At 44.5% G+C, this 27,978-nt stretch overlaps 1 protein-coding gene across 1 annotated transcript in view; it reads right to left on the reverse strand.

Moving 5' to 3' along the window:
- Positions 1-27,978, reverse strand: part of TMEM132C (transmembrane protein 132C) — a 429,688-nt gene that overhangs the window by 253,194 nt on the left and 148,516 nt on the right. The window contains exon 2 of the mRNA XM_039472099.2: positions 25,386-26,274. Coding sequence (XP_039328033.1) covers positions 25,386-26,274 — 889 coding nt within the window. The remainder of the gene's footprint in view (positions 1-25,385; positions 26,275-27,978) is intronic.

The following is a 27,978-nucleotide window of genomic DNA, read 5'->3' on the forward strand; positions in this document are numbered from 1 at the left end:
ATCAAGAGCATCTTTACAAAAAGCTCCCCATGTGGTCACACACCCCTCTGGGCGCGGACCCTTGCTGCCCATTCGTCCTTCCATTAACAGTGTCCAGAGCCTTCCAGCTGGGGAGAAGCACCCGGAGATGCTGTGGTAATTAAAAAGGCACAGCTATGGCTGGAAATGAAGTGCAGAGGTGTGTTTCCATATTCACAAATCCATGGTGCAAAGAGGATAAATGATCAAATGTTGGTACCGGGGATTATACAGAGAACTTGAAGAAGGTGACAGCAGGCTGGGCGCGGTGGCTCCCTCCTGCAATCCCGGCACTTTGGGAGGCTGAGGCGGGAGGATCACTTGAGCCCAGGAGTTCAAGATCAGTCTGAGCAACACAGCAAAGCCCTATCTCTATATAAAAAAAACTTAATTAGCTGGGCATGGTGGTGCATGCCTATAGTTTCAGCTACATGGGAGGCTGAGGCAAGAGATCCCTTGAGTCCACGAGTTTGAGGCTGCAGTGAGCTATGTCTGGTACCACAGCACTGCAGCTTGGGTGAAAGAGTGAGGTTCCAGCTTTACAAAAAAAGGTAAGTTCATACTTGGCTTGAAGGAAGGGGCACAGGGATGAGCAGCAGCAGAAGGCAAGTCCTGAGTAGCAGGGAGAAGCCCGCTTTGTGAAGACAGAGGATGGAGCGTTCCGGGCAGCTGGAACAGTGATGCGATGGCCCGAAGGCAGGAATAAGCTGTGTATGTTACGGCAGGGGATAAGCAAGGCTTCAGGACTAGCAGTGTGGGGAAGAAGGATGAACAACGAGCCTGCAGATGGAGGCTGGTCTCCGGCTGTGGACTGGAGCCTTGTCCATTCATCAGAGCCGTCTGAAGAGAGACGTTAAAATACAAATTGTATCCAGGTGTCTTCCAGAGATTCTGATTTAACTGGATTAGGGCAAGGTTCAGGCATTGCTTTTCTTCTTTTAACTTTTTTTCCAAAAATATTGTAAAACCATAGAAAAAGAAATAATAGTACCATAAATGCCTCCAGCTAAATTTAAAAACTTAAAAACGGTTTAAATGGCCAGGTGTGGTGGCTCACGCCTGTAGTCCCAGCTCCTTTGGGAGGCCAAGGAGGTTGGATCACTTGTGGTCAAGAGTTCAAGACCAGCCTGTTCTACACAGTTAAACTATGTCTCTACTGAAAATGCCAAAAATTACCTGGACATGGTGGAGGGTGCCTGTAATCCCTGCTACTTGGGAGGCCGAGGCAGGAGAGTCTCTTGAACCCGGGAGGCAGAAGTTGCAGTCAATGGAGATCATTAATATAAAGTTTTATAAATAAATCAAATTTTAAAAATTTTTATTAATTTCTATTTCAGTAATTTTTGGGGTACAGGTGGTTTTTGGTTCCATGGGTAAGTTCTTTAGTGGTGATTGCTGAGATTTCAGTGCACCTGCACCCAATATGTAGTCTTTTATCCCTCACCCCCCCAGCCTCCCCCCTCCATGTCCCCAGTGTCCATTTTATCATTTTTATGCCTTTGCATCCTCATAGCTTAGCTCCCGCTTGTGAGAACATGTGATTCAATGTTTTGCTTTTGCTTCTCTGTGTGTGTATATACTACACACACACACATACACATCCATATACACATACACACACATATGCATTTTTTTTTTTTTTTTTTGAGACAGAGTTTCGCTCTTGTTACCCAGGCTGGAGTGCAATGGCGTGATCTCGGCTCACCGCAACCTCCGCCTCCTGGGTTCAAGCAATTCTCCTGACTCAGCCTCCTGAGCAGCTGGGATTACAGGCACGCGCCAACATGCCCAGCTAATTTTTTTGTATTTTTTTTAGTAGAGACGGGGTTTCACCTTGTTGACCAGGATGGTCTCGATCTCTCGACCTCGTGATCCACCCGCCTCGGCCTCCCAAAGTGCTGGGATTACAGGCTTGAGCCACCGCGCCCGGCCCACATATGCATTTTTAATGAGCCATTTGAAAGTAACGCACAGACAGCACGATGCTTCACCCCTGAACACTCCACCTGCGTCTCCTGAGAACAACAAACTTCTCTTATGATAGCAACGACCTGACTGTACGCAGGCAGTTTTTATTAATTCAGAAATGCCACTTAATAGAGAGTTTATAGTCAAATTCCTGCAGTTGCCAGGAGCTGGGGGTAGAAACAGATGGGGAGTAACTGTTTAATAGGAATGGCTTTTCTTTGTGGGGTGATGAAAATGTTCTGAGTTATTAATAGAGATAGCAGTGGCACGCCATTGAGAATATACTATACACCACTGAATTGGTCACTTTAAAATGGTGCGTTTTATGTCATGTGAATTTCACCTTAATTTTTAAAATCTCAAACGGTTCAGAAAACGCTCTTTGCAGCATGTTTTCTCCCTTGTCTGAATGCAGAATCCTGAACTGCACTTGTCACTGTCCTTTCGTTTCTGCTTCTCACCTTTGTTGTTTTTTTAAGACATTGACATTATGAAAAGTCCAGGCCAGACCAAATTAGAATTCTTTCAATTTTTTTTTAACAGTTTTATACTTAAAACTGAAGAAAAACACCAATGCTGGAACCTCACCCTAATCTAATTAAATCAGCATGTCTAGGATGCACCTGGATATCATAGGCATTTCACTCTCTCTCTCTAGATGGCTCTAATGAAGAATCACGGCAAGGCCCATGGCCCCAGGTTTGCCAGCATCTCTCCAAACTGCATGTGCCTGTGACCTGGGGAATAATCCACACTCCAGATCTGTCTTATTCGACTCAAGGTAAACATTCTTGGCAAGAACAGAAACGATATGAAGAAGAAATCAATCAGAAACCAACAGCAATTCTTTCTTCTGGAGGGGAAGGGGTGAGTGATGATGGGGCTAAACAGACAGGGAGGGGATTGAGGTTTCAGGATCTTGAAGCCAGATTCCTTTTTCACAGAAGACAACACTAAGGCCCAGGAGACGTGACTCCTCAGAACTGCCTAAGATTGCAAAGCAGAGACATCGTGCTCTTCACCATGTAGACTGCTGACCTGGCACTGCCAGCCTTCGGTTTTCAAGAGTTGAATGCCTGACTTTCTTTGTGAAATCTCTCAGGTTTTTAGAAAAGTATTAGCGACTAGGTTAGATACTGTTCTTGCTTTTTGTTTTTATTGTTTGCTTGTTTGTTTTGTTTTAAGATGGAGTTTCACTCTTGTCACCCAGGCTGGAGTGCAGTGGCGCAATCTTGGCTCACTGCAACCTCCACCTCCCAGATTCAAGTGATTGTCCTGACTCAGTTTCCCAAGTAGCTGGGACTACAGGTGTGCACCATCACACTCAGATAATTTTTGTATTTTTAGTAGAGATGGGGTTTCACCATGTTGGCCAAGGTGGTCTTGAACTCTTGACCTCAAGTAATCCACCTGCCTCAGCCTCCGAAAGTGCTAGGATTATAAGTATGAGCCACTGCACCTGGCTGTTCTCGCTTTTTGGATACCCACCCGTCTATCAGGTCCCCATTATCGTCTTCGTAAGACAGAAGCCAGAAACTCACTTTCCCAGACTCCTGTGCTGCTCACAAGAAGTCATGTGACCAGCTCTCAACCAATCAGATATGGCCATGTGATACACAAATTTAGAAGAGAATAAAAAGATGTATTCCTTGGCAAGAGGGGATGATTTTGGAGGGCAGCGGAGATGTGGTCATAGCATTTAGTGTTGGTAGTGACAACTGCAAGGCCTCATTCAGGGGCTGTGGCGGCAGGCCCTTTCTTGGAGATGTCCCTGACAGAGGGATTTGGTTACTATTCCTAGCTTTGTGGGTCCTAATTATGGCTGCGTTCCTCATGAAGATTTTGTGAATGACCTACCATTCTTTTCTACATTCATTTTTTGTCTAACCCAGCTAGAGTGGATTCTGTCATTTGCAACTGAGAGCTACAACTAAAAGAGAAATTGATTCATCTTATGTTTAAAGTCTTGTAGAGACTAAATAAAACATAATTGTGGGACTGATAAAGCCAGAAGCCACCAGTTGTGACCTTTGAGTTGGAGTTAGCACCTGATTTGAACACGGATAGCCCCAGACAGGAGAATGGGAGGAATATCCTTTGGCTGAGAAAATTCTTTCCAATTGTGGTTATTCTTAAGCATCTCAGAAAGAGCTATAATTAGACATTTCCTCCCTTCAAAGGATACCTCCAAACAGAAAGAGAAAAGCAAAAGTTCTCATGTTGTTTTGCAATACATGGTGCAACATACCCTATGAAGCAGCCAGACATTCCCTCCAGAAGGCTGGATGGGAAATGATCCCTCAAGGGGGCAATCCCATATGACAGTTCTCTAAGGAGGCTCACAGACTGCTGGAAGCACCATCAGAATCACTCATTCTGCTGCTGCAACATCTGCTGCTCATGCGCCTGCTGCCTGCCTTTCCCTTACTGTAGGGGATGCTGTCAAATCCAGTCATGCCCTCCCTTTAACCCACCCCCCCTACAGTCAGCTACAGAGAGTAAAGATAAAAATACTGCTTAGGAGAGAGGGCTTCTGTGTCTTCAGACGGCCTTAAGTAGAGTGTGTTGAAAACTGGCAGCTGAATCATTGCTTCATCCTGCTGAGAAAAGAAAGGTTCTTCTTCACAAATTTTCTGGACGATCCTAAGATATAAAGTATTGAATGAAATGACTCCAGATAGTATCGCTACTGAAAACACCACCAAACACTAGGCAATTACTTTATCTTGGATAATAAGTCTAAAATGCACAGCTCTCATTCTACAAACTCAGAGTTTGCTTCCCTCTGCACAGATCTCATTCTACAAACTCAGAGTTTGCTTCCCTCATACCTCCATAATTGAACTAATTTTTCTTTCTGGCCATTATTTCAAAAGCTGATAAAATTGAGCCTCAGGGCTTTGGCAATATCCTGTATTCAAGAGACATTGCTCTGCTTTCTGGCTAAGTGGACCCTAATGTGTTCTGGGCAGCATGTACCCAGCCTCAAAAGATGCACCAGAAATAACTTACATTTTATTTTCATGGTGTTGTGGGGGCAAAAAAATGCTTCAAGGTGAAGACGAGCCACTCCTTCCTAGCCACTGGCTGTCAGAAACTCATTGAAGTGGGTGAATGACAACTTTGTACCTCTGCTTTGGAACATAGGCTTATGAGAAGCATATGGTCATAGAAGTTGCTGTTGACACTTTCAATGAAATGTGAAAAGGTCCCAGGGTCTGAATCTGTGATAACAACCAATAAGTCTTCCCCATAAAGCAAGGAATCTTGACCTTGACCACCTGCCACTGAATGAGGGGCACTCTTATTACAGACCCAGGAGAACTGGGGGAGAAAAATATAAAGTCTGCTCAGGTTGCATTGTAGATCCAAATCTGAGTGTTCTCAACTTGATTACTGTGGAAAAAAATGAAATGGAGAGAAGTGCAGAATAGGAAATTCAGAGATGGAAAGCAGATTGGTGGCTTTCAGGGGCTCTGGGGAGACAGGAGGTATAAGTAGGGGAGGAGAGGAGGGGAGACTCAGGGTATGAGGTTTCCTTTTGGAATGACAAAAATGCTTTGGGACTAGATAGAAATGGTGGTTGCACAAAATTGTGAATGTACTAAATGCCACCGGATTTTTCACCTTAAAATCGTTAATTTATGTTATTAGAATTTTACCTGAATTTTCAAAGTGGGTTTTTTTAGTCCATTTTGTGTTGCTATAACACAATACTTGAGACTGGGTAGTTTATAAAGAAAGAAAGTTTATTTGGCTCACAATTCTGATGGCTGGAAAGTTCAGGATTGGACATCCACATCTGGTGAAGATCTCAGGCTGTTTCCATGCATGGTGGAAGATGGAGGAGAGCCAGTGTGCAGAAGTCACATGGCAAGAGAGGAAGCATGAGAGAATGGGTATGGAGGAGGTGCCAGGTGCTTTTAAACAGCCAGCTCTCATGGTAACTAAAAGAGCAAGCACTCACTCACATCCCACACTGAACATTAATCTATTCATGAGAAATCCACCCCATGACCCCAAAGCCCCCCATTAGACCCCAACTCTAACACTGGGATTCAAACGTCAGCATGAAGTTTGGAGAGGACAAACATCCAAACCATAGCAGTGGTTTGAAGAAGGAATTGTTTTGGACTGACGACATTACTGTGCTTTGTCACCTGAGGTCTAAAAGAGCTAACAGAATCTGCAAACTTTCAGTCACCCCATAGAAGATGATTTCCACGAGTACGTTTTGAGAAAGCCCCTGACCATAGAAGATAAGGAACCAAGGACCAAAGCTCCCAAGGTTCAGCATTTTATTACTCCACTCTTCCTAGAACACACAATCTACTAAGAAAAGCACAAAGAGATCACAGAGGACACTAAGCTCCTGACCAGGAGAATAAAGCAGGCCAAAGAAAAATATCAGAAACAGATTGGCCAGGGATGGAGGCTATCCTCTCTAAGCGTTTCCACTCTGATTCTAGTCAGAAATAAAATTTTCTAAGGGAAACACATAAGATCAAACATTTAAGAAAAGACATAACTTACAATGGCATAATCTCCCTTTCCCCTTTGCCAGAGATGCTGTTAATATGCTCAAAGAACCAGTTCTAGCCAATGTGATGTAATGGGAAGTCTGCTGCCAGGCTTGTGGGCAAGATTTTCCTCCTGGAAAAGGCAGAGACATACAGGAACACAGTCCTTCATTTCCATCTTTGCCCCCTTCCTTTCTGCATGGGCCACTCACAGTTGCTGAGTGTATCTTGACGGTGGTGGTGGCCATCTTGTGAGCCTTGGGGCATCATGGGTAAGTAGTGAGGAAGGCAGGGGAGCATGATGGGAAAATCCTGAGTTCATGACAGTGTAGAGCTACTGAATCCATGCCCAGTCTCCTTGTTCTTGTTCAGTAAGCAATTAATGCCCTTCTATTTATAAGCCAGTTGTTCTTAATGTTGGGTCACTTGACTGGCAACAGCAGCAGCACCTGGTGCATTAGTTTCTTAGGGTTGCCATAACAGAGTGCCACTCACTGGGTGGTTTAAAAAATGGACACGTATTGTCTGACAGCTCTGAAGGGCAGAGGTCCAAGATGAAGGTATCGGCAAAGTTGGTTTCTTCTTAGGACTTCTGGCAGTTTGCTGTTAACCTCTGACCTTCCTAATCTCTGCCTTAATCTAGGAGTCATTTTGATCTCCTCTTAACTAATAACATCTGCAATGATTCTGTACCAAATGAAGTCACATTTGGAGGGGCTGAGGGTTAGGACTTCAATATATGTATTTTGAGAGACACAATTCAACCCATAATACCTAGAAACTTGTTAGAAATATAAAATTATCTGGGCCGGGTGCAGTGGCTCACACCTGTAATCCCAGCACTTTGGAAGGCTGAGACAGGTAGATTGCCTGAGCTCAGGAGTTCAGACCAGCCTGGGCAATACAGTGAAATTCTGTCTCTACTAAAACACAGAAAAATAATTAGCCTAGTATGGCAGCATGTGCCTGGAGTCCCAGCTACTTGGGAGGCTGAGGCAGGAGAATTGCTTGAACCCAGGAGGCGGAGGTTGCAGTAAGCTGAGATCATGCCATTGTGCTTGAGCCTGGTTCAGAGGGAGACTTAGTCTGGTCTTCAAAAGAAAAAAAATTATCTGGGCTGTGCGCGGTGGCTCATGCCTGTAATCCCAGCACTTTGAGAGGCAGAGGGAGGGTGGATCACTTGAGATCAGGAGTTAAAGACCAGCCTGGCCAACATGGTGAAACCCCATCTCTATAAAAGTACAAAAATTAGCCAGCTGTGGTGGTGGGCACTTGTAATTCTGGCTACTCAGGAGGCTGAGGCAGGAGAATCACTTGAACCTGGGAGGCGGAGGTTGTAGTGAGACAAGATGGCACCATTGCACTCCAACCTGGGTGACACAGCAAGACTCCATCTCAAAAAAAAAAAAACCAAAAAAACAAAAAAAAACGAAAAAGAAAAAAAAATTATCTGGGTCTGCTCCACATATACTGAATCACAATCTCTAAGAGTGAGGCCCAGCAATGTTTGTTTCAACAGCCCCCCTAGGTGATTCTGGTACTAACTCAACTTTGAGAACCACTGGTGTGAGCTACTGTTGGTTGAGTGTTGCTAGCTGCAGCTGAAGGCAATTTAGTTCATTCTAGCTGATGATCTCCCACCCCGAGGGGAGCAGCCACATTCTCTGGGGGCTGGAGGCTAGTGACAGCATCCAGCTGCTGTGGATGGAGTCACACTGGCATAGGCTTGCTGCCCATATTGCTATCCAGAAACATGCATCCTAAAAGAACATTACCAAATCAATGCAGCTCCTTCAAGGAAGCCCACTGATGCTTTCTTTTTCTGGTAACAAAGCCAGAATTTTCTCTTAGTTCTACCTCTGTCTTTTGTACTACACAGGAAACACAGGGGATCGTGTGGGGCCATGCCCGTCTGCCTAGGCATCTCAGAGACATTCCCACGACTGTCCTTCCATGCTGGGCACAGAGGACTCTGAGATCTTGCTTGCTCCCTGTGCTTTATTCAAAGACAGAGAAAAAAATATCCCTTGCCCTCCTGATTTTCCAGATTTCCCAGGAGTTTCTCAGATCCTCAGAGCCTGAGGGTCCTCTTAGGCTCCTACCAACACTTCAGGTTTTCCAAGCCCCATCTGTCACTGTTTTTCATTTTACCCCAGTTTAGGAAAACGTTATCTAATTTTATGCAATAAGAAAAAAAAAACTGATGACAGTTTCCCAAATTTTTTGCCCAATTCTAAAGTCAAGGGTGTTAAAAGGTAAACTGAGACACAATAAACATTTTTAATACAATTTAAGCAAAGAATTCATGAATTGGGCAGCATCAACCCAGAAGCGTTTCAGAGCTCATGGAGGGAGCAGAAGGGGAAGCCTTCACAGAAGAGAAACAGAAGTAAAGCAAAGAACATGTTGGATCGGTTAGTTACACACTTGTCTTATTTGGTCTGTTCCACTAGAAAGTCCCTAACTGTATACGCACCCCTCAGTGATACTACAAATTTGGTTCCAGACCAGTGCAATAAAGTGAGTCATACATTGTTTTTGCTTCCCAGTACTTATAAAAGTTAAGTTCATATTTACTGTAGGCTATTAAGTGTGCAATAGTCGGTGTCTAAAAAATAATGTACATATCTTAATTTAAAAATACTTTATTGCTAAAAATGCTAATGATCAACTGAGCTTTTAGCAAGTCATAATTTTTTAATTCCAGCTACTTGGGAGGCTGAAGCAGGAGAATCGCTTGAACCCAGGAAGTGGAGGTTGTAGTGAGCTGAGCCCGTCACTGTACTCCAGCCTGGGCAACAGAACAAGACTTTGTTTCAATAAAAAATAGAGAAAGAAAGAAAGTCCTAGATGGCATCATCTTCCAATAGGAAGCGATTTCGCCTGCACTGAAGACCTGCTGTTTAGTGCACCGCCCTCACGGATGATCTCAGCTAGATCTTCTGGATTACTTGCTGCATTTTCTTCGTCAGCACTTCCTGCCTCGCCTTACATTTGTATGTTATGGAGACAGCTTCCTTCCACCAACCCCGTGAACCAGCCTCTGCAAGCTTCAAACTTTTCGTCTGCGGCTTCCTCACCTCTCTCAGCTTTCATAGAATTCTGTTTCACAGAACTAGAGCCATGCTCTGGATTAGGCTTTGGCTTACAGAAATACTGTGGCTGGTTTGATTTTCTATCTAGAGCCCTAAAACTTTCTCCTTATCAGCCAGAGGGCTGTTTGGCTTTCTTTCCATTTGTATGTTCACTGGAGTCTCGCTTTTCGTTTCCTTCAAGAACTTTTCTTTGCATTTGCAACTTGGGTAACTGGCACAAGAGGCCGCGTCTTTGGCCTGCCCACTTTCCACACACCTTCCTCACAAAGCTTCATCATTTCTAGCTTTCGACTGAAGGGAAAGATGTGGAACCTTTTGTTTCACTGAAACACTTAGAGGTCATTGAAGGGTTATTAATTAGCCTAATGTCAATATTGTTATGTCTTAGGGAATAGGGAGGCCTAAGGAGAGGGAGAGGGATGGGACAGTGGCTGGTCAGTGGAGCAGTCAAAACACACACATTTATAAAGTTTGTGATCTTACAGGGGCACAGTTCATGGTGCCCCAAAACAATACAATAGAGCATCACAGATCACTGATCACAGATCTCCATAGCAGATGTAATCATAACACTGTTTGAAATATTGCAAGAATTGTCGAAATGTGACACAGAGATAGGAAGTTACAGGTGCTGTTGGAAAAATGGCTCTGAGACTTGCTCAATGCAGGGTGACCACAAAGGTTCACCTCTTAAACATTACAGTATCTGTGAAATGCGGTAAAGTGACGCACCATCAAATGAGATGCCTGTATAACTGTAAGTCTGTTTTGCTTCTGATGGATTGAGCTCAAGTCCTATTTCTTCTTTAAAATACGCATTTACAAGAAATCTTTCAAGTTAAGTTCTGGTTATGTTTGCAAATCAAGCAAGGTTAAGGTCATTTAAGAGGCCTATCTGTTTTTGTCTGCTGAGGAATTTTTCAGGCCTGGTCTGCATTTAATTTACTTCGACACGGGTTTCACCCTCCCATCCGTCATGTGTGCTATGGTATCCGATGATGCAGGGACTTTAGCACAACATGCTTGCCCTATGGCTGCAAGCTTGTCAAGAACGATGGTGTCATACAAAACATAGTAGGGTGAAAAATCACCTACATCAAATAAGGTGGGCTGATGGGTGGTTAAATGGCCACTGTGGGCTTACTAGGAATGTCATGGGTGAAAGAGTCTCTTGAACTCTCTGGAGACTTTGCAGCTCACTGGGTTACCGAGGAGGCTGAGCGCCCCCAGCACCCTGCAGCCACGTGCGCTGGGAGGTGAAAATGGTACCTTCCCCCATGCGCTGTGATGTGCAGCCATGCCTGGCCCTCCACTCCCCACAGCACTTCTCGGGATGGCATAAGTTTGCCTGTCGGCTGCACCCTTTAGCTTGCCCATCTGAGACACAGGGCAGTGATCCACCATGTTTAAAAACCAGTACCATGCCTGGGCCCTATTTTGGGATGTACTCATCAGAAATCGATGAAATGCATCATAATTAAGGCATGACACTCTTTCTGCCACTGTGCTATCAGGGTGAGCCCCATCTTTGAATACTCCTCTCTGATGTTATCAAAGCCCTAGTCTTCTTGTTGTTTTCTAAAGGAAGGGATATTAAGATATATTTATTACAAAGTATAGGCTAACTAGATTATGTCCTTGCTTTTTGGTGAGTATAAAAATTGGCCTTGATTTCCATGGCTTATCAACACGTTACCTGCAACACATTATCAGTGCATCTCGGAGGAGCATTTCAAAGAGACAGAGCTCCTTGCATTGTCAGGCAAGGCTGTTGTGGGGTTCCCAACAGACAGCTCTTTGCAGCCCGTGTTCATGGGCACATTCATGGTCCACAGAGAAGCATGGTGGCTTTTCAGCCTAGTCAGCAACTGGTTCTAACCTATGGCTGTGGTCATCTACCTAGCCAAACAGCCATCAACCATTTATTCATCTCAGGGTTTCTCAACTGCCGCACATTGACTGACATTTGGGATTGGAATAGTCTTTGTGAGGTTCAAATTTTCGCAACCCAAAACATCTCCAGACATCGCAGATATCTCTGGGGAAGTGAGGGTAAAACTCTTCCCCTGTTGAAAAATCTGGTTTACCTCAATGAAAGCGATGGCATCCCTCCTCCCAAAGAAGGTAGACGCTGATATAGAGATGGAAGTTCATCAATTAGAATGCTTTCAGCTGTAATCAACAGTGCTCACTCAAGCACAGTTGCAAAAGACTCAGTGTAATGTCCAGAAAAATACAGGTAATAATAAAAATAATAATACATTGAAAATCGAGTTAATGTTAAGTGTTGAATATGTGCAAATATGTTAAAACTATCTCACTGAAGTCTCACAATAACCCTGAGCCAGTGTTACTGTTTTCATCTCTGTGTAGAAACTGAGGCACAGAAAGTTTGGGGAGCCTGCCTGGTGGCACAGCTGGAAAACTGTAGGTACAGAATTTGGATTCAGTTGTCCATCTCTGAACTTACAGCCTTCCTCTGTGCCATCGGTGTGGACATTGACCACAACCTCCTGCAAATGACACGAATCCTTCTCCTTCCAGCACCTGTACCTCATTTTTCTCTTTGTCAAACCACTCTGTCTACACTTACAGTCAGCATGTTTTTGGTGGGATTCATCTACCACTTCCAGCTCTAAGGGTAGCCTGGCAAACAGGTATGTTTATAGTTGCTGGCCACAATAAATGGATGAGAGGTGGGTATATGACTCACACTAAGCTGAGACAACTCAATCTAAGGAAATTTACTGCACCTATTAGAAAAAGGAAGCCTACTTCAAACTCTGAGCAGGGTCCCGGCTGGGAACCCCTGGGGTGGGCACGTAGAGAACCAGCAGGAGAAGGAGAATGATGTGGGTGAATGGGAGTTGTACAAGTATGTGAGGGAGACGGAGTCCCAGGGGCGTCATTCATGCCCCGATGCATTTGTACCTTAATCCCCCGACATTTTTAGTTGTAGGGAAAAAATTCTTTTTGAAGTTTAAGCCAGTTAGAGTAGCAACCAAAATAAGCTTGCCAAATGAATTTCTCTTCTCTCAGAGCTTCGGTTTCCTCATCTGCAGAATGGGTTGCTGAGAGGATTGCATAGCGTATGAGGACTGCGTGACTTGCCAAACCCCACACACATAGTATTATCTGGAAGCCCCGTAGGGTAGCCCATGCAGCAGCCCCGGAAGGAGTCAGCACTCTGGCTTTCGGGACCGACAGGTCCCATCGTGGCAGCACTGGGTAAGAACAGCCGAAAAGGCTGTGCACTCTTTTATTTTGTGGTAGCAAATTCTGTTTGTAAAGATCCCTCTGGAAAATTCAACAGAAAGAAGGCTTTGCCAGGAAAGCATGTTTGCAGTGCTTGCAATTTCAGAGCAAAAGGACAATGGCCACTGGTATTTTGGGGGAACGTGAGAGATGGCCTCTGTCCCCTGCACATTGTAATGAGGAGTGTTTCCCTCTGAGTGAGAGCCACAAGCCAGGGTGAGGATGCCAGTTCTCCAGCCGAGCGCCTGAATGGGAAGGTGATGGAGGATGAAAGTCCTGGTGGATATGTGCTCACCTGACGTGGCTGGGTGGGGCTTCAAGAGCTTGGATCCCACCCCGGAGGAAAGTGGGGAAAGGGAATCAGAGGGTCCAGCCCTGGGGTAAGTGTCCTAGGCTGAGCCTGAGACCCACAGCCTGCCTCCTCCCTCCCTCCCAATCCCGTCTATACTGTGTCCTCCTCCTGTGTTCCTGGATGTCCCCACTTCCTAGACCACCATGGCCAGACACAGTGGCTCACATGTGTGCCCTGCTAAAGGGAGGGAGCTGGGAGTTGTAATCCCAGCACTTTGGGAGGCCAAGGCGGGCGGATCATGAGGTCCCGAGATCGAGACTATCCTGGCCAACATGGTGAAACCCCATCTTTACTAAAAATATAAAAATTAGCTGGGCGTGGTGGTGTGCACCTGTAGTCCCAGCTACTTGGGAGGTTGAGGCAGGAGAATTGCTTGTACCCGGGATGTAGAGGTTGCATTGAGCCGAAATCAATCATGCCATTGCACTCCAGCCTGGCGACAGAGCAAGACTCTGTCTCAAAACAACAACATCAACAACAACAAACACCCCTCACTTCTTTAGGAGCACAGGAAGTTCCAGGAAAGACTTTCAACAAGCATGCTGCAATCAGAATGCTTTTGAAACAGGGATGCTTTTTCTTGTTTCTCTTTCTCTCTATCCAAGATTTTAATGCAGTTAATTACTTTTGGGGTTTCAAGACATAAATGGTGCAGGTTTGCAATATTTAGGGGCCCTGGAGCAATGACATGACTACAAAGAAGTGTCAGCGTTTGGGTCTCTACGGACGCCTCGGAACCCAGAGTACTGACTACCCGGCGTGCTTTCTGAAACTGTCACTTGCCACCTTAGACTGCCTCTCCTCCCCCAGATTTTTAGATAGAAAGGGACCGTATGTCATAGGTCCCCTAATTCACGGGCTAAGTCTTTCACAACAGACAAAGCTGTGATTTGGAGAACTCGAAAACTAAGACGACACTTAAACAGGCTAAAGAATGTGGAAGAAAGAAGGCAGGATTCGGGTCAGAAGGGCTCTGGTTCCTTTCTCTTTTCACAGAGCTGGAGTCAATTTTATGTTTAAATGTTTCCCACAACAGTAAAATCGCTCTCCAGTGTTTCACGGGAGCTGGGCTGCCTGGTAACCACATGTGCTGTGGGGAGCTGCGGAGGGGGACGGGGGACGGGGCAGGAAACATTATTTCTTTACTTCTTCCCAAGCAGAAAGAAAATTGTTCCTTTTCTCTGTTCCAGAAGAATACATTTAAAATGACAAGCTGAAGAAAATGAAAACAAACCCTTCCTTTGGAGAGAGTCAACTGGGGAAATGAATTTTAGACAGACTGTGGGAAAATGAGTTTCCAGAGTTCTCTGAATTCGCTCCAAATCTGCAGTCCATGCAAACTTGATCGTGTTTTAGGGTCTCCCCTGCTAATGAGGAGTCTGGGAATGGTCAGCTTGCTCCTGAGGAATCCACTGGATCTCACAGGTTGATTATTCCCAGGAGCAGAGACAGCCAAAGAGGACACAGGGTGAGCCAGCTATCTGGACAGTGCCTTTGAGGGTTTCTCATAGCCTCAGACGTCGGTCAAATAGGTAAGAATAGACCGCACTCCCTGAAATTAAGCTATAACAGCATACACACAGGCTGTGCTCAGTACTTAGAAAAGCAGATTTGAGAATGCGGTCTACACTCCTCTGGCAGAGAGGAGTTTATTCTCCACATGGCGAAGGTCCAAATCCCCATTTGTGACTTTGCTTTTCCACCACAGGGAACATGGCCTGGCGTTGCCAAGGGGCATGCGGCCACTGAAAAGCACCAAGGCATGACAGAGTGGCCAGCTTTGAGGCACGCGGGGTAGTCTGTCTCCTCAGTAATGGGTTGAATGCGGCCTCTTACCCACCCACCCCCAAATTCACATCCACCTGGAACTTCAGAATGACAGGCCCTTTGCAGATGGAATTAGTTAAGGATCTCCAAATGAGAGCCTTCTGGATGCGGGTGGGCCTGAAACTCAAAGATGAGTGTCCTAGTAGGAAAAGGGACAGGGGTATTGAGACACAGAGGAGAAGCACAGAGGGAAGATTCACATAAGACAGGGGCAGATGTTGGAGAGATGTGGCCACAAGCAAGGACCGCGGAGGACAGCCGGCAGAGGCCAGGAAGGGCCTCCTCTAGGGCCTTTGGAGAGAGCGTGGCCTCGCTGACACCCTGATTTCAGGCTTCTGGCCCCTAGAAATGTGAGAGAACAAAGTTCTGCTGTTTCGAGCCACCAAGCTGGGGGCAATTTGTTATGACAGCTACAGGAAACTGATGCATCCTTCTGCTTTGAGGCATGATTCAGACCAAGAGACACAGTCAAGCCCCCCGCTGCGCAGTGGTGGTGGAAAGCGATTCTGCTGTCAGCTTCCGCTTCCAGTTTCTCTTTAGAGACAGTAACTCTGGTTGCTGTGGTCTTGGGTTCTGGCGTGTCTGAAATCGAGGGGACTTGTAATGTGACTGCACCCTTCGGCAGGGCACACGCGAGTGCCATTCACTGTGGCCCCTCCCAGGTGAGTGCCAAGAGGAAGGGGTTGGGGCATGTGTAAAAGGCTGGCTGTGGTGGGCAGCTGGAGAGTTTGCATCAGAACTGGGTTTGCATTATGGATATAGTGTCTTCATTAGAGTACATGCTGATCTGGGTGGCCTGAGGGCCATGGAGATGACGGTGGGGGAATACTGAGGCCCTTTCAAATATCCCTTTACCACGCCCTCTCCCTCCACCCGAGGAGCTTCCCTCACCTACATCCCTGGCCAGACATACACGCACTGAAGTTTGCCACCTTCAACCCACGTATCAGATTGCACTTGGCTGGTCCTTGTTTTGGCCATTCTCACTAATCAAAGATGTTGAAGGGGTTTCTAAATATGATACAGTACTAAGTATAATAATAAGTCAGAAAGAGTGGCCTGGTCCTAAAACCCTTGTTAAGGAATGGGCAAAGCAAAACACGCAGCCATCCAATGGATAAACCGTCTGCAGGATAAATTTTTGAAAACTGGCTCAATGTTTAACGTGTCGTTAGTTTAGAGACAGTAAAGAAAAATCAAGTCAGCAGCCTTTTCTACGCCACACATCCTCTCTTGGGATATCATTTTGTCAAGTTCACAAGTCAGTATTTAGTATATTCATGAAGTGGTGCAAACATCACCACTACCTAATTTCAGCATGCATTTATCACCCCGAAAAGAACCCCAAACCCACTGGTGCCCCCACATGCCATCTCCCATTGTCCTAGCAATCACTAATCCACTTTCTGTCTCTAAGGATTTGCCTATTCTATACATTGCATCTAATTGGAGTCAAGTAATCTGTGACCTTCTATGTCTGGATTTTTGTTTTTCACTTAGCATCATATTTTTAAGGTTCATCCATATTGTAGCATTTATCAGTAGTGTATTCCTTTTATGGCTGAATAATATATCATTGCATGCAAATATCACATTTTGCTCATTCGTTCGCCAGGTGATTTGTGCACACAGGGGTATATTATTCAGCCATCAAAAGGAAAGCTGTTGTGAGCATTTATGTATTTTGTGATTGCGCATATTTCTTCCATAAGTAGGAAACTCATTTCTGAGGATCCATGACTGGCTTTCGTCCATTAGGACAGGCACGATCCGTGAATCCCACCTCTCACCCTCCTGTGGGAATCTGTGACTCTGCCCTTTGTCCTGAGCTGGTTAGAAACTTAGGTTTAGTCTGCAATGGATTAACCTCCCAAAGTCCTTTTAAAAGAGGTGGAAGCCACTTTTTTTTTTTTTTTTAAGAGACAGGGTCTCACTATGTTGCCCAGGCTGGACTTGAACTCCTGGATTCACACCATCCTCCTACCTTGGCCTCCAGAGTAGCTGGTACTACAAGAAAAAGCCAGTCTTTCAACTCCACCTGAATTTCCTTCACAGACAGTGGGATTCTAGAAATGAATCCACCTATAAACCTCATCCTGTTTGGAAAAATAATACTTTTCTCAGTATTCTTGCATAAATCATTGCACATTTCTTCAAAGACTCTTCACTGCACCCACCCTTCATCCTGTTTGTTCATCCATGGACATGTTAAGCACATGCAGCATGGTGTTGTCTCAGTTGGGGGAAGAGTTAGTTACTAATAAAATGACTGGGCCTCATCCACCAGTCAAAGCAGGACGGAACTAATGAACCAGGAGGCCCCATACTCCATGGCTAGGAAAGAACATCACCTTCTGTGCTGTAGCTGAGAGTAGCTCCTTGCTCTCTTATTTTGTGAGTGCACCCTGCAAAGCCAGGGCTATTAAAGACTACACGGTTGGCATAGAACAGTCTGTCTTTCATCCTGTCTTTATTCTTGAGGAAGGACTACCTCCCTATTTCACAGTGTTTTACTTAAAAAAAAAATCTCTTAGGATTTATGTCCTGAAAGCTCCATGATCAATCCTGACATACAAAACCTACCCAGCAAAGGAGAGAGCAGCAATGTAGATTGCTGTTGTATTTTCAGTTATGTTTGAGGACCATCACAAGGCCCACGTGCTACAGACCATCCAGATATCTGTATTCTCTGCAGATCAAGGGTGTAGGCTCATGCTGTCAGCCAGGGTGATTCTGTCCTCCAGAGAGGAGCTGGCGATGCCTGGAGATTCGGGTTGTCAGAGCTGGAGCAGAGGTGGAGGTGCTCCTGGACTTGATCTGTTGAGTAGAATCCAGGGATCTGCCCAGGACCCTACCGTGCACCAGGCAGCCCTACACAAAAGAATTATCTGGCCCCAAACGCCGATATTGAGGTTGAGAAACCCCGGCATAGACTAAGCCAGTCCGTAGGCTAAGCATCTCTTTTCGTTGCATTGCGACATGGGGATGTATCTATTTACTATGCATAAATTCATGTTAGCAGCAGAGTGTAATCTCCCGGTCAGGAATGATGCTTTATGACTCTCTTAGCATCCCTTATGCAGGGTTCAGAATTGGTTACAAGTAGAGAACAAATCCCTTCCATGTCTATGAATCACATTTTTCAATTAAGCGAGCTTACTTTAAATTGGAGAGGATGAATGATCACCACCTTTGCTCTTTAGGTATCGATTTTGTTGCTTACCAGCCAAAGGTTCACGCCCCACACCCTACTTCTTCACTTTAATCACCTGCAGGGTCAAGACCAACCTACTTACTTATAACCCGCAAGTTGAGTCAAACACACACTGATTTTGACAGCAGAGTACTTCTGTGAGCTTGCGGAAGCTAGGGTTTGGGAGGCAGCATGGGGAAGTCACACCATCCTCAGCATCCTGAGGAGTTCAGGGGCACAGAGGTACACTGAGATGGCAGTGGGAATTTTCAGAACTGAGGACCTCCATTGTCAATATATCTTAAACATCCTTGTAAAAGTAAATGATGCCTGTGTTTTCTCTAAGGAATCCTGATCTGTATTTCAATAAAACTCAGTTAGTTATGAAAGAAAAGATCCATGAAAAGGAATGTTTATGAAATAGGTTTGATATTAGGCATTTGATTTTGCGTTTATTCAATAAATGTTTACTGGGGCTTTATTTTGTGCTAAGTCATACACCAAGGGCTGGGGATATAGCAGTGAATAGAGAGATAAAAAAAGGACTTAGTCTTTTGAGCCAACACACTTATAAGTACTTGTAAAACCTATCTACATATCTGTTTTCCATTTATGTCGGTAATTATTATTTTCTTTTTCTTTTTCAAGATGGAGTCCTGCTGTTACCCAGGCTAGAGTGCAGTGGCACAATGTCCGCTCACTGCAACCTCTGCCTCCTGGGTTCATGCAATTCTCCTGCCTCGGCCTCAAAAGTAGCTGGCATTACAGGCAGCCACCACTGTGCCTAGCTAATTTTTGTATTTTTAGTAGAAATGGGGTTTCACCATCTTGGTGAGGCTGGTCTCGAACTTCTGACCTTGTGATCCACCCACCTTGGCCTCTCAAAGTGCTAGGACTGCAGGCCTGAGTCATCGTGCCCAGCCTTACTTTTTATTTTCTAAAATAGGCTTCCAAAATAACATTATAGCTACAAGAAACAAAGATTCCATCTTCCACACCTTGACTTTTGAGTCTCATGAACCAATTTGATTATAAAGCAAGTGTTGCCTTTGAACTCACGTTGCGGAGTTGCAAACAAAATCCAGTCTGCTTCTTTTCGCTCACAGAAGACTGTCCTTTGTGAAAATGATCTTGCAAAGAAGGTTCATGCCAAGTTTCCATGTATGTTATTAGTCCCAGAAAAATTTCCAAGAAGTCCAGGCCCTCTCCAAATGTTGTAGCTTTGTCAGTGACGCCATTGTGCAAAGAGCGACTGGGGCAAGTCCTTGGGTTTCACCCTGAGGAGAGACCATTCAAGGCCTCCCTGCATGTCCCCCATGAATTTCTCAATAGAAAAGATCCAGCGGTGGACCTTGGTGATCACACATTCTGTGTCCTGGGTGGATGTCTCCTGTGATCTAACCAGCAGCCATAGTGAAGGCAGCTGGAGAGAGGTGGATGATATATACACCACATGTTCTTTATCCACTCACTGGCTGATGGGCATTTAGGTTGATTCCATATCTCTGCAATTAGCTATGGGTACACAGGGGCATATGGAGTGGTAGAATGGACATTAGAGACTCGGAAGGGGAGAGGGCAAGAGGCAGTTATAGGATGAAAAATTATCTACTGGGTATAATGTATGCTAGTTTGGTGACAGGTGCACGACAATCCTAGACTTCACCACCATGTACTTCATTTCTATAACCAAAAACCACGTGTACTCCTAAAGCTACTGCCATGAAAAAATAAGGTGTTGGTTCCCAAACTTCGGCAGGACTCATACCAACTTCACTATTATTGCCACATCTGTGTACATCTTCTTATATTATTTGCTTCTTGAATATTTTTTCCTTGAAACAATGATTTTAAGCATTAAAGCACATTTAAATTAAATTAAAATTATAATGCATTATCTAGAAAGGGTAAACTTGCCTCTCCATTGGCTTTCCATCACAGGAATGGCAGCTCTGAGCTTCATCCCCAACACCCTGACGCTCTGTGTCTTCTTCACAAAAGGGTGCCCACAAATCTTATCAACCCTGGCTTTAAAATTAATCCAGAATCTGCACACTCATTCACACCTCTGCTGCTGCTATCCTGATCTAAGTCTCTCTCTTCTCTCACCTAGATTACTGCTATACATAAAAATAAGTTACATCATGACATTCCTTATTCAAAGCTGTCCAGTCATCCCCATCTCACCTGGAACAAAAGTCAAGTCCTTACAATGGCTCATAAAGACCTGAGTGACATGAATCCTGGCTCCCCACTGAGCTCACCTCCCGCTACATCTCCTACCTTCCATTCTATTTCAGCCACATTTGTCTCTTCACTGTTACTGAAACAAACCAAGCAAACATCCCCAGGACCTTTGCACATGTTTCCCTGCCAAGACCATGCTTGATTCAAATTATCACTTTTTCAGCAAAGCCTGCTTTGACTGTCACCTTATTGAAATTGCATTCTCAGCCCCTTCCATTCTTCCTCCCTTGTTAATTTTTTTCCTAAGCCACTCATCACTATCCATCATATTCACTTGGTAATTTATATGATGATGATGATTATTATTATGATGATTATTTTGAGACAGAATTTTACTCTTGTCATCTAGGCTGGAGATCAGTGGTGTGATCTTGGCTCACTGCAACCTCTGCCTCCCAGATTCAAGCCATTCTCCTGCCTTAGCCTCCTGAGTAGCTGAGATTACAGGTGCCGCCACCATGCCCAGCTATTTTTTTTTTTTTTTTGTATTTGTAGTAGAGATGGGGTTTCACTATGTTGGCCAGGCTGGTCTTGAACTCCTGACCTCAGCTGATCCACAAGCCTTGGCCTCCCAAAGTGCTGGGATTACAGGTGCGAGCCACCACACTTAGCCCACTTTTGATTATGTTTATCCTTCTCCATTAGGGCATAAGCTACACACAGGCGGGGAATTTCGCCTGTTTTATTCAATGCTGTAGAACAATGCCTGGCAAATGGACAGGGCTCAATACGTATTAATTGAGACAATATTTACCAAGTGAATGAAAAAAAATATTGTATCCATGGTGAAAATGAAAAACCACTGTTTGTTTTGTATTTGGGCTATCAAAAGAAAGTAACTATAAATATAAACAATGAAAACAGAAGAAAGTTTTAAAATTCCAGCTAGAAAAGGAGAAGGCTTGGAAACAGTGACCTGTCTTTGTTCCAAAAAAGCAAGGTTAGTAGCACTCTCAGAATGTTAGAGGGATGCTAACAGAGAACAAGACTTCTCCTTGTAGCATTAGAAGAAGTGAATGACAACAGGACACAAAGCTGTGTACACTCTGCAATTCCATGGCACTTAGCCTCTAGCACTGCTCCTCTCTGTACATGGCTGTGAGCCAACATACGGAAGAGCTCCTGCCCATCCTGGAGAGTCTGCCATTCATAAAGCTCATTTTATGCAGATGGAATTCAAGGGACTCTGTCTTTACCTGCTGGCTTGCAGCTAAGCTCTTTGAAGGCCTCTCAGGTGTTGTCCACCTTAAGGCAGATGGTGCCCAAACACCAACTGGTTCCTTGACAAAAACCAGATTCAGAAAGAAGGGCGTGCCTGCAGCCTTGGAGGCTGAGCTAACTGCATCCTTCAGCTTGTCACTTCTTGGCGTGCATGCACATTTTGATTATTTTTATCTTGCCTACTAGAACATAAGCTTCACTGGGGCAGAGAGTTTTGTCTGTTTCATTCACTGCTGTAGAACAGTGCCTGGCAGATGGCCAGGGTTGGATACCTGCACATTGAGTTGATGATACAGAGACACACAACATACCTGAGGGCCTGAAAAGATGGCATCTCTGCACTGGAAGGAAGTTCTCTGTACTCTCTAAAAAAGCAGGAGAAGCAAACTGAGCCCATCTTTTCCTAACGGACACTCAGAGAGACTCAGGCAGGTGTTCTAAGGAACTAATTATTCCAACTGAACTTCCTTGCCTTTGGAAATGTCTTCAGTCAGATAAGCTGGAAAGAGATAAGGTGCCCTAAAACCGATATTCTGATCTCAACATGCTTTAGTTTGGTTAATAACATTATTAATGTTATTAACCAAATGCCAGTTTCCTGGTGTCAGTATTGCACTATGGTTATATAAGGTGTTACCACCAGTGGAAGCTGGGAGAAGGGTCTACGGGAAATCACTGTATTATTTTTGTAACGTCTTACACACTGATAATTATTTAAAAACATAAGAGCTTAATTTTTTAAAAGAAGTACCTTCAATCATGTCAGGGAAACAGGAGAATTGGAGAATGGGAGAGAGAGAGGGATGAAGAGAAGGAGAGAAACAGAGAGACTCCACACAGAGCAAAATTCCATTTTACACACTGTTGCCTGCAGATCATTTTGGCAACTCGAATTCAACCGAGGCTCCAAAATGTGTATACCATCCATAATGTCCCCTTTTAAATAGTGAAATTCCATCTTCAGAGTAAGAATGAGCCTCCAAGATGGATCTCCAGATGATTTATTTGTTCCCTATTCATTGAATTCCGACATGCCTGAGCCACAAGGACATGCATTAGCACCTGTTTTGGGGAACGTTTTCTGCTCAGACTTTCTCATGAGCGATTGCTTTTAACCCTTAGGAAATTTGCTTCAAATTTAAAATCTGAGGTAAGGAAATCTTTAACGCATGCCGTATCTTGGTGAACAGGGGTGAGGTGGATCTTCTCTCCCCAGGACTTTGATCTGTGATTGGAAAGATCAGAAGGAAGGAAAAACAGCTGCTGCCCTTGATCACATCAAGCAGTGCCATTTAATGTGACTAAGTCTCACAGCCCAGAACCATGCCATCGGTACCCTCTGTGCTGCAAGTGTTCCTGTCATTACACAAAGACACCGCTCTTTAAACAAAATCACAGAACAATGGGAATAATACAGTTTTGAGAATAAACTTGGGAGTTGTTTAACACAACACACAACGTACTTTTACTGCGAAGGGAGAATTCAGTGCTTATTGAAGGTTTGATGGACGCTTAAAAACAGCCCTGTTAGTAATATTCAATATTGACAGAGAGCTTTCAGTGCACCAGACACTGTTATGAGCAACTTGCAAATAAATATTAGCCCACTGAATCCTCACAACCCCATGGGGGCAGGTACTATGATTACAAATGCTTTAGAGAGGAGGAAACTGAGGCACGCAGAGATTAGTCTGTAAGTAGAAGAGAGAGGATCAGAATTGAGGTCAGCTGGTTGCAAGACATTTGTTTACCACCACCGGGCCTATCTTTGTGATGAAAAATTCAGAAAACAGATGCTCCTCTCTGAAGAGCCTGGTTAACGCACCCCTTTCAGGTACAGCTGGAAGGTTGTGCACCTTAGACCTAGGGACCCAGATGGCTTGGCTCACGCTCCCCCTGGTGACACCGGAGCCTGCATTTTCTGAAGATGGAAGGTAACCAAGTGCAAGGGGGAAGATGATCACTTTAAAATTTTACAACTAGTTAGCATGCCATAGGCTTCCTGGTCTTTCTGTCTCCAGCTTCCAAAAGCCAGGGATAGATGCAGTTATTTCATGATTGATCTGAAACCCAGGGAGCAAAGGGACTCACTAAAAATTAAACTCAGACTTCCCAGAGCAGTACCTCTCTGAATCCAAGCTAGGCAGAAGCAAACCCAATATCCAGACCCTTTTATCTGAATATTGGCTCTCCTGGCCCCTCAGTGACAATGTCTTGATACTTTCAATAAGCCGCTGATTCACTGACAGCGAGACCCGTCCCTCCCCGCCATGATGTCAGCAAGTCCCTCACAGATCACCAAGGTTCACAATGCAAACACAATGAGAATCCCTTGTACAGTAAATCTCATAACAGAGGTAGAATTTCATGATGTTGCTGAAAGGGATGTCATAACAGTCCTCCAAGCACGTCCAAAAAACACTGGCAATGGAGGATCTGCAAAATTTGTCCACTTAAAAATCGAAAGGAAAAACAAAGGTAATGACAAGATGTCTTCAGAAGACAAATATTTGAATCTGAAGGAGTAAGATGAGAAACTAATGGAAATCTATGAACCTTTTTGTAAATGAAGAAACAAAAACAAGCGAAACAAACAAACAAAAAAAAACATTAAAAGAAGCATCCTTATAGTCATATGACAAAAGATAAACAGAAATGAAGTATGGTACGATATGCTAGCATTCTAGCTTGCACATATTTTTTGAGGCAACTCATTCAAAATGTGATTAAGGCTATATTCTAGCAAGAACCAAAGCATAGCTCCAATTACTACCTACCTCCTTAACTGCAAGAGAAAAAAAAAAAAAAACCTTTTCTTTATTCCGTTTATTTTTAAAACACATTTCAAACAAACAACTTTTTCATTATTATGACATTCTAGTTCACATTTTAAGAGGATTTGGTTTAAGTGAATTTTACCCCAGTATTAATTATCCTCAGGAAATATGTGCTCCTGTACCAAATTTTAGAATCATTACGCAGTGAGGAGCAGCCCTGTTACAGCTTTGCTGCTGCTGTCTGTTGAACCCGCAGTGGTGAAAGTGGGTGGATTATTCCCCTGTTTTGTTTATTTGTTTTACAAGATGGAATACCTTTGCTGAAGAGTTTAATGCTGGGCACGTTGGCTTAATTATTGCTAAGCTACACCCATGCACTTAGGCCTCCCAGACACTAACTGGCAACTGTTAACCCCACCTCATTAAGAAAAAGGGTTCTATGCTTGGCTCTTTTCATATATACACCCAAGGTGACACATCATCCCTCCTCTGCCTTTTCTTGGGCTTCCTGAACACGGACTTTCAATCATGCAACTCAAACGGTATCTCATCAAAGCCACCACAGCAGAAGCAGTCTCCAGGTGTGAGGATAAAGGAAGGTCTAGAGGGAGGATTATGCTCGTCTTGCTCCTTTTGGATATGCATTCTGCCCGCCCTTTGCCTCTTCTTCCCTCCATAACCCACGGTGTAAGGAGGGCTGTAGAGAGCACCTGGGCACGTGCATAACCAGGCGTCCCCTGCTAATGCTCACAGGCCCCTGAAGGTAGGAAAAATCGATGCTTCCTGAATATCTATCTGCCAAAGGTCGTGAAAATCGACGCTTCCTGAACGCCTACCTGCCCAGCGTGGAACCCAGTCTCACACCAGGCATGCCAAAGATGAGCGGGGACAGGCACGGGCACAGGCACCTACCTCAAGATGAAGAAGTCCACGGAGGAATTGCTGGAGGTGGTGACATAGGCCGTGACCACGTCTCCCTGCTTAACCGGCCTGGAAGGCAGCCAGATGGCCACGTTACCATCCAAACGCAGCTCGCTGAGCTGGGCGCTGTCCTGAGCCCGGTGAAGGCGGACGGTGCCGATCCTCTGCAGGTGGGACGTGGGTTCCTCCAGTGTGTCCTTTCCTGGACGGATGGCATTGCCCTTCCTGAGGTCACCCCCGGCACAGTTGCCTCGCTCGTTTCCTGGGTGCACGGTGTAGTAGAGCTCCACAGGGGTCCCCTCCGGCTGGTCCACGGGCCTCCTCCTCCCGGCCACCGCCGTCGGGGCGCTGAACCAGCTGGACAGGAGCTCCAGCTCGGCCACACACAGCCCCAGGTCCCCCTGCAGCCGGCAGCTGCCCCGCACCTCTCTGGTCTCTCGGAAGGCAAAGACCCTCAGGCACGGCAGCTTGTCCCCGGCGCTGCGGTCGTCCCAGTCCCTGCCCACCACGTGGAACAGAACCTGCACTTTGGGGCGGCTCAGGTACACTCGATCCCGCAGGATGTGGGCTTTCAGTTTCCAGTCAAAGCTAAACTTACTGGTTGGACCTAAAAAGTTTGAAGTCAGCATCAAGTCCAGAGGCACAACCTTTTCCACGGAAAAGGGTCCATAGCTGGCATTCAGTACTGGGGGCTGCTTGGTTTTGTAGGTGAAGAAGGATTCCACCCGGGCCCGCAGGCTGGAGTTCCGCAGCAGGTCCTGGCTGGCTTCCTTCAGGAAGAAGGAGGTCTCTGCTCTGAGGACGTGGTAGCTCACAGGGAGGTAAGGTGGCAGCGAGGAGAATCTCGGAATGTTATCTGTGACCCCGTGACCCTCTATCACTAAAAGGGGAAAAAAGAAAGAAAAGCAAAAGACAAAGACAGGATTATTCATGGGCTCCTTATTAGCTATTAGGTCTGTAAGCCATTTAGAAATGAGAGAAATTCTGAAGTCCACTTGGCTAGAAGTTTTATATTCTTTCTGGAATAAGTTATTAAATGATTCTACATGGGCCATGAATTATGCATAAACTTATATTAGGTTGAAACATATGAAAACAAGAATTTGGTAGAGTAAGATACGTTGGATGGTGGCAATTTCACAGAGTTCAACTTAACAGAATGCTGGTAAATTACCTATAGGAGTAAAATGGGTATTTTATTAGTGATCTGCATGAGTTTAAAATGTACTGAATGGCAGTGGTACATGAATAGCAAAACAGGCCAATGAACAAAGTCCATAAATAAACCTAAGAACATAGGGAAGTTTAGTCAGTGATAAAGGTAGCATCTCAAATGCTGAGGTAAACATAGACCTTTTTTCCTTCTTTATAATTCTTAAAAATAGAAATGGGAGTCTCACTATTTTGCCCAGGCTAGTCTCAAACGCTTGGGCTCAAGCAATCTTCCCGCCTCAGCCTCCTAAAGTGTTGGGATTACAGGCATGAGCCACTGCAGCTGCTGCAAATGTTGAAAGTTAAATCATTGATGCTGGGACAAGTGTGCAGCCATTAAGAAAAAGGTAGATCCACACCCACACCATACAGAAGATTAAACTTCAAATGGATCTGGAATATAAATCAAAGAAGTTACTTCTTTTAAGCACTAAAGAAAACATGGATGAATTCCTCTATAACCTGGGTGTAGGAAGAGCTTCACAATGATGACTCAAAATCTAAATGCAATTTTAAAAGTAATAAATTTGCCTATATAATTTTTATAATATTTGCATTACAAAAATACCATAAAGTCAAAAGGAAAATGACAAGCTAGGGGTAAATATTTGCAGCACATACATCACATTACAAGGGCTAATGGCCCTAATATAGAGATCTTGAAATTTGAGAAAAAAGATTTTTAAAAATTGAGAGAGAAATGGGTAAATGATATGGACATCCACAAAAATATGTTAAAATTGTTTTTATATATATTTAAAACTACTGAGCCTCATGCACAGAGAAATACAAATGAAAACTGCAAACAAATACCACTTCTCACCTACAAGACTGACAAAAATTACCAAGTGTAACACACTGCTGGAAAGTCGTCAGGTAAGAGGCACTCTTAGCATATTGCTGCTGAGAATGAAAAGTGCTACAGCCTTTCTGGAAGAGAAACTGGCATTACATTTGCATTTTTCTTTGACTCTTTCGTGTCACTTCTAGGAATCTACTCTGAAGATAAACCTCTGGCAATTAGAAAACACACACACACAAGATCATTTATTGCAACATTGGTTTTAAACGCAAGATATTTTGGCACAACCTACATACCCTTATGTAGAAAAATGGTTGAATAAACTACAGTAAATTCACACAGTGGAGTAGCATGAGCTGCAATAAAAGTAGGAGTATGATCTGTATGAAGCAATATGGAGTGCTTTCAAAAATGTACTGCTAAGTGAAAAGGCACAGTGCAGAAGGCTATCTGAGTACACTAACTTCTGCTAAGAAAGAAGGGGAGGGCATTAGCCTGTTTTCACACTGTTAATAAAGATATACCCTAGAATGGGTAATTTTAAAAAGAAAGAGGTTTAATGGACTCACA

This window comes from Saimiri boliviensis, chromosome 7 (assembly GCF_048565385.1).
Source record: "Saimiri boliviensis isolate mSaiBol1 chromosome 7, mSaiBol1.pri, whole genome shotgun sequence".
Classification (NCBI taxonomy): domain Eukaryota; kingdom Metazoa; phylum Chordata; class Mammalia; order Primates; family Cebidae; genus Saimiri; species Saimiri boliviensis.